General features: G+C 33.6%; 2 protein-coding genes across 2 annotated transcripts; both read left to right on the top strand.

Annotated features, from left to right (window-relative positions):
* The first annotated feature begins 2,940 nt into the window (after positions 1-2,940).
* LOC145248712 (protein FAM200C-like) lies at positions 2,941-3,609 on the top strand. The gene has a single exon (XM_080110364.1). The coding sequence runs from the start codon at positions 2,941-2,943 to the stop codon at positions 3,607-3,609; it is 669 nt and encodes a 222-aa protein (XP_079966490.1).
* Positions 3,610-3,946: 337 nt separating this feature from the next.
* On the top strand, positions 3,947-4,354 carry LOC145248711 (zinc finger BED domain-containing protein 5-like). Its single transcript, XM_080110363.1, has one exon. It carries the CDS (start codon positions 3,947-3,949, stop codon positions 4,352-4,354), a length of 408 nt encoding a protein of 135 aa, XP_079966489.1.
* Positions 4,355-7,431: the final 3,077 nt, after the last annotated feature.

Genomic DNA, 7,431 nt, shown 5'->3' with positions numbered 1-7,431 from the left:
AATCAAATGTTCTCTTGTATCTATATTAAGCATATATCTTATCTTTCAGTCGTATTAAATACTCAGTCTGGGCACCAATTTTAAATTTCTGATATTAAGTAGATCATACTTCAACATATTATCCTAATCTTGAACATACAAAACTATTTCTAACCTTGCATAAACTCGTCTCTCAAGCCAATGCGGTTGCGAATTAAGTGCTTCCACTGCATGAATTCGTACCCATCCCCTCTCCCATTAACATAGAAAGCAGATTATTAAATGACTTACTGACTAACGAATGATAAAAAAATAGACAAAAAATTTAAAAATTAAATAAGTTTTTTTGTATAGTTTTAAACCTTCCAAGACTATATATATATATATATATGGGGGCATCACCACTTATCAAGGCCAAGAGGCCACTCGAGGATAAGGGTTAAAGAGTGTACAGTAGAAATTGGACAATATAGTAATCGTTAGTAATGGAAATCCGGTAAATTTGTTCACTTATATGGAACGGCTCATCAAAAACTTGTTTACATTAGACTTGAAGACAACCATATTGTAGTCAAATTGAAAGCAGGAAAACAGAAGACAATTCCATAGGCGTGCAGTTCTAAAAAAGAAGCTTTGCTCATGGAATCTATGTTTAGGTTTAGGCACAGATAAAGAGTGCGGGAAATTAGCGATAGTGTTTTCTGCTAGACGGGTGGTTCTAGTAAAAGTTTGGCGAGGGGGACTGTAGATTGGAGCTCAGCCGAGCACTTGCCATGAAAATAACGATAAAGCAGAGACAAACTCGCAACATCTCTTCTGTGTGAAAGAAGTTGCAGAGAAGAGAAAAGAACATCCTCTACGAGGCTATGAAGTCTATTTTGAACTCTACCAAGGCAGGATAAGTCCTTTCTAGCAGCTCCTGCCCAAATGTGGCAACAGTACTCCATCCTTGGACGTACCTGGCTCTTATATAGATAGAGAATTGCATCAGCAGTGAGATATCTACTGGATCGATAGAAGGATCCCACCATTTTTCCAGCAGCCTTGGCAACGGATTTAATGCATGTGTTCCATCATGAGTAAAGGTTAAGCCCAGAAGCTTGTCAAAACATGAGACCTCCCCAAGACGAGAGCCATTCAGTTCAATTGATGCCAGACGGGGATCAGAGCGTTGATGATGTAAAGATAGAAGCTTGGTTTTAGATGCATTAAAAGTAACAAGCCACCTCTTTCCCCATTGTACCACTTGCTCAAGATCAGAGGAGAGAGAATCAGAGAGAACTTGGTCGTTTACGGTCTTAGATGTGCTACCATAGACAGTAGTGTCATCAGGATAAATGTCTATGAATGATGTAAGGATGTGATTTGGAAGATCATTAATGTAGATCAGGACGAGAGTTGGGCCCAGGATGGACCCCTGAGGGACACCAGCATTAATACTGAGAGCTTCTGATTTCTGCCCATCAACCACTACTCTTATGATATCAAAATATCAGAAATAATAAATCAACTAAGGAACTGACAATCTTTAAATTTAAATTTACAAAAAAAAGAAAGAAAAAATTATTCAACCAATACGGTAATCTCCCTTTGCTAGGTCAACAAGTTATCCCCCTTGATAGTCAAATCTTAATTTAATTTAAACGAAATTCAAATTTCAACGGTCGGCCTAATGAGAACACAGAAAATTTTATTTTTTTTAATTAAATAAATAAATATAAAATAATAAAATATTTTAATGATAATTATACAAATATTATACAGTAAGTAATTAAATTAAATAATGCTGAATCTTGATAGTTCCACGAAATTAATTAAAATATTATTGCAATAATAATAGCAAATATTAAATAATATATTTCAAGTCGCCATTTCTGCGGTATAGGTGGCCTGTTTACTATGCATGTTTGAATGAAGTCGAACACACATCTGACGAAGAGATACCTATTCTCGAAATATTATAAATTCACAGATTTTCCAACAGACCGTCTGACGCAAATAATCTCAATACAACATTGAATATAATGTATGCAAGAAATATTTAAATATATGTATATACTGTATTCAAATTGTATTTATAAATCTTTTCTTCATTTGCTTCAGTTAGTGTCTCTCTGTTTTACTACTGCATTGTATTGCCTTTTACGAATCACATTTATGTACATACTAAACAATGCTTCAAGCAAACTACATTAACCTCTTATCTTTTGCTGAATGTTAACACGAAGTATGTAGATACCCTACAATAATTTTGTTTCTTCTACTGCCTGCATGTGTCTCTGTTATCTGTTTTTATTCCCATTATAATTCCAGTTGTTTTCTCTTTGTTAGCTATTCTGATTATGCCAGTTTTTGTGACTGTGCTTCGCTAGCTAGTCTAGTTTTTATGTACTAAAACGGAGAATATTCTCCTGTAATTAAGCATATTACACATTCTTGTTTATGCATCCTTGTCATTGTATGCTTCTTCATGTCAGCCATGATGTTGATTATAGAAAAATTAAATCTATAAAATTGTCTGTAAAAAGTTTCATTTATAAATTTTATATTTTATAATTTTGAATTTTCCATGTCTTAATTACAGAATTTGGAGCCATTATGAGTATAAAAAAAGGAAAGTATAATCATTTATATATTGAGTATGGATTCACATCTATCGTCATCAATGGAGAAGAACGGCCTCGATGTGTTATTTGTAATAAAGCTTTGACAAACGATTCTATGAAACCAGCAAAGATGAAGCAACATTTACAAAATGTTCATCCTCAATATAAAAACATGAACAAAAACTTTTTTGAACGTCATGGGAATGCTGTAAAAGATGAGGCTGGTATCAACAGATTTTAAAGAAAATAAACAGAAAGTTACCGAAGCTTCTTATTTTGTAGCTCTTGAAATAGCAAAGCAGAAAAAAAAACACATACATTTGGGGGAAATTTGATTAAGCCTTGCTCTCTCAAAATGGTGGAAATTGTGTTGGGAAATGAAATGAAGAAAAAAATTGCAGCAGTTCAACTTTCAAACAGTACTGTTCAAAGGAGGATAAGCGATATGGCCACTGACATCAAGGATCAAGTTGTGCAAGAGATCAAGTCTTCAGCATTTGGATTATTTTCAATTCAACTTGATGAATCAACCGATGTGGCATCATGTTCCCAGTTGATGGTGTTTGCAAGGTATGTTCATGCAGGTTTATTTAAAGAGGAGTTTCTTTTTTGTTCTCCTCTTGAACTAACGACAAAGGCCTCAGATATTTTAGAAAAGGTTTCACTTTTTTCCGACTCAGAGAGTATTTTGTGCGATAATATGTGTGGTTGCTGTACAGATGAAGCACCAGCTATGTTAGGGACAAAATCAGGATTTCAGGTATGTGTGAAAAGGCGAGCTCTAAAAGTGAAAGGCATTCATTGTATGATTCATCGTCAGGCACTCAAAGCCTCAAAAACACTTCCAGCTCCGTTTGAGAAGGTTTTGGATCAAATAATTCAAATTGTGAATTTTGTCAAAGGAGGAGTTTTAAACTCCCGACTTTTCAAGCAGTTATGTTATGATATGGATGCTACTCATCATTCACTTCTTTTTCAAAAAAAACGTCCGTTGGCTGTCAAGAGGAAATGTAACTCAGCTTAGGGACGAGCTCAAATTGTTTTTCGGGGTTCAAGGTAAGACTGAATTTCTTGCTTGGCTAAACAATGAAGAATGGATCATGCGTCTTGCTTATTTGGTTGATATATTCGATCAGTTGAATAAACTGAATCTTCGGATGCAAGGAAGGAATACAGATATTATAAAATTCGTAGATGCCTTGAGAGCTTTTATGAGCAAGCTTGAAAATTGGAAAAGAAAAGTCAATACAAAAAATGTATGTTTGAGAAACTGACATCCATTCTTGATATTCGTGGTGAAGATAAGATGCTTTCACAATTTGCAAAAAATGAAATTTTGCAGCATTTAACAGCACTGAAAAATGAATTCAGCAGATACTTTCCTGAACTTTGGTGATGATGAGTTCGATTTAGTAAGAAATCCATTCAAATTGCCAGTTGAAAGAGTTCCAGATGATTGCCAAGATGAATTCCTTGAGCTAGAAACTGATTCGAAAGCAAGAGATATGTATGATGAAAAATCAATAACAGAATTTTGGCCCCTGATGTGCGAATCTTACCCAAAAGTGTCGGAAATAGCATTGCTTCCATTTGTATCAACATATCTTTGTGAATCAGGCTTTTCAACTTTGTTGCAAATTAAAACAAAGCAACGCAGTAGATTAGACGTAGAAAACGACCTGCGTTGTGCCGTGTCAAGCACTACTCCGAATATTTCAGAATTGGCCAAAGCAAAACAATCACAGTTTTTGTCATTTGATGAATCGTAATCTTCTGAATGAAATTGATTGCAGATTTTAATTTCTTGTTATTTTACTTATCTTTTTAAATTGCATTAGTTTCATTTTTGTTTTTAAAGTAATTCATTATAAATAAAAAATAAATTCTGCTTTTATTTCTATTTTGTATATCCATCGATATTTTCAATTCGCATTTAATTCATAAAACTCAATTTTAAACATAAGCCATGTATAATGTTGTGAATGTATATATACAAATTAGGAAAAATAAAAGTTTTTTTGTAATATTTGCATATTATTTAGAATGCATTTTTGAAAAACATTTTTTTGGAAATGAGGGGGTGAATGAACCTTTGACAAATGGTAAAAGGGTGCATGGGTCAAGAAAGCTTCAGAACCCCTGCTATAGAGGATATATCCTTTTTACATATGGAACGCAGGGATAGATCTGATATAAATGTACGGAAGCTATCCCAGTCAGCCATAGAGTATCGATATACTGTACGATGGAGAGGTATATCTGAGGACTTATTGCATTTCATTTTTATCTTAACTGATACAACAGAGTGGTCGGAAGATCCAAGTGGAGACAGAACGGAAGCTGAACACAGTTCAAGGCAAGTTGTGTAATACATCCACACACACACACACACACACACACACACACACACACACACACACACACACACACACACACACACACACACACACACACATTATTTATATATATATATAGATATATATATATATATATTTATATATATATTGCAATGAGGAAGGGAAGGCTTTAATGATTCATGATTAAAAGTAAATTTGTATATATATATATATATATATATATATATATATATATATATATATATATATATATATATATTACTTTAATCTTCTGTCCAAAACGGGGGAAAAAGGGAAAAAGTGGAACAGGAGAGGAAAGAAAGAGAAATGGAGAGCTAGCTGGCCGGTTTCAACCCTCGCTTCTCAAAGCGAATGAAAGCCAGTGAATTGTTAAAGCAAAGAATGAAAAAGCGATTAAAATTGCGTTTTAATCAATTTACGAGGAGGGGGGAAATAAAAGAAGTAGAAAAACGATTAAAATAAAACAGCGTTATGGTCGAATACCCTAGAGATTAATCACGTTCAAACCCAGGATTAATCTCTAGGGTATTCGACAGCTGGCTCCCCATTTCTCTTTCTTTCCTCTCCTGTTCCCCCCTTTCCCCCCCTTTTTGGAGAGAAGATTAAAGGAATATATATATATATATATATATATATATATATATATATATATATATATGCATGTATATATATATATATATATATATATATATATATATATATGTGCCATATATGAGGGAGTGGCACTCGTTTGACAAGACGTTGCAATGTATATATTTATATATATACAATTTACACTTTTAATCATGAATCATAAAAGTCGTCCCTTCTTAATTGCAATATTTAAATTTTGTATCCCTAAAAACATTATGATATATATATACATATATATATATATATATATATATATATATATATATATATATATATATATATATATATAAAATAGTCTAGCCATCAACAGTTGTGTGTTTTTCAGCCTTTGATCATAGTTTTATTTTAAAATATTTTTATAACACGTTTCAAGCTTTGTTTGTTTCGCTATCTTCAGATATTTTTGTAAAAGGTTTATTTTTTTAAAATGAGAGTTTGAAATGTTATTTTTACATCTGCTGATACTAAATGTGTGTTTTCAGAGTGTCTGTCTCCAACAGTAAGGTTGGTAGTGTCCAGTCAAAGTTGAGTTCAAATAGGGGCTTTTGGTTCAATTGGTGAAGGTTTTTATGTTTTTTTTTATGACTTTCTTTCCCCCATGTATAGTACGCACTCACACACAATTACACACACATACATATACATACATGTACATATACATATACACACTTATATGCACGCACGCAGGCATACATACATATAAACACGCATATACACAGAAATATATGTAGGAGCAGACATATGTACGCACCCACCTACACACTCACATACGTACTCACACACATTCACTACGCATGCATACATGTACTTAATCATTCAAACATAAGTACACGCACACACACACATATACACGCACACACACATAAGTAACCTGGAGAATAGGCAGGAGGTGATATATACACACACACACGCACACATAATCACACACATACATATACATGCACATACACATATGTATATACATACATGTATGTTCATACACGCTCACATACATCCGCATAGGTATGCAGGTACGCACACATACATACACACATGCATATATATGAAGACCTATGCAGGGGCTCACACATACACTTACATCCATATACACACATACACGAATGCATTTATCCACCCATATGCATATATACAGGGTGGGCCAAATTAGTGTCCTATTTTTAAAAATTCATAAATTCATGTAAGTTTTAAGAAGTGTTTTTCGGCCAAAATTTGCTTTGTTTATTTCAAAAAAATCTCGGAAGGGTCAGTCTACACACACATAAAGTTTGGTGAGTTTAACTTTTATTTTGTGGAAGTTATTCAAATTTAAAGATAGGACCCTTATTTTGGCCCACCCTGTATATATATATATATATATATATATATATATATATATATATATATATATATATACACACACATATATACAGGTGCGTATATATCCATCCACCCATACATATATGGACACACACATCCACATATATTTCTGTGTATATGCGTGTGTATATATATTTTTTTTTTACACAGTGGTCACCACTTATCAAGGCCCGGAAGCCACTCAGGGATAAGGTTTATTGCAAGTACATTACGTTAGTGTGGAGATTTGATGAAGTGTTTACTTAAGGGGGCGATTGATTAGGAATTTGTTAACGTTGGACTTGAACACATCCAAGTTGTAGTCAGGTGGGAAGCAAGCAGATGGAACAGAGTTCCACAGGCATGCAGTTCTAAGAAAGAAGCTTTGTTCATGGAATCCATGTTTTAATTTAGGCACAGATAAAAAGTGGGGGAAAATTTTCACAGTGGATTCAGCTAGACGGGTGTTTTTTGTGAAAGATTGGCGATGGGGGACCAGA

This window comes from Euprymna scolopes, chromosome 27 (assembly GCF_053919585.1).
Source record: "Euprymna scolopes isolate OS-2025 chromosome 27, ASM5391958v1, whole genome shotgun sequence".
NCBI classification, from domain to species: Eukaryota; Metazoa; Mollusca; class Cephalopoda; order Sepiida; family Sepiolidae; genus Euprymna; species Euprymna scolopes.
Note: the sequence above shows the minus strand (reverse complement) of the source record. Positions and strands in the feature narration are given on the sequence as shown.

Bases quoted from the DNA above. Each gene is read 5' to 3' on its own strand.
- LOC145248711 (XM_080110363.1), top strand. From the start codon at position 3,947: ATGAATTCAGCAGATACTTTCCTGAACTTTGGTGATGATGAGTTCGAT.
- LOC145248712 (XM_080110364.1), top strand. From the start codon at position 2,941: ATGGTGGAAATTGTGTTGGGAAATGAAATGAAGAAAAAAATTGCAGCA.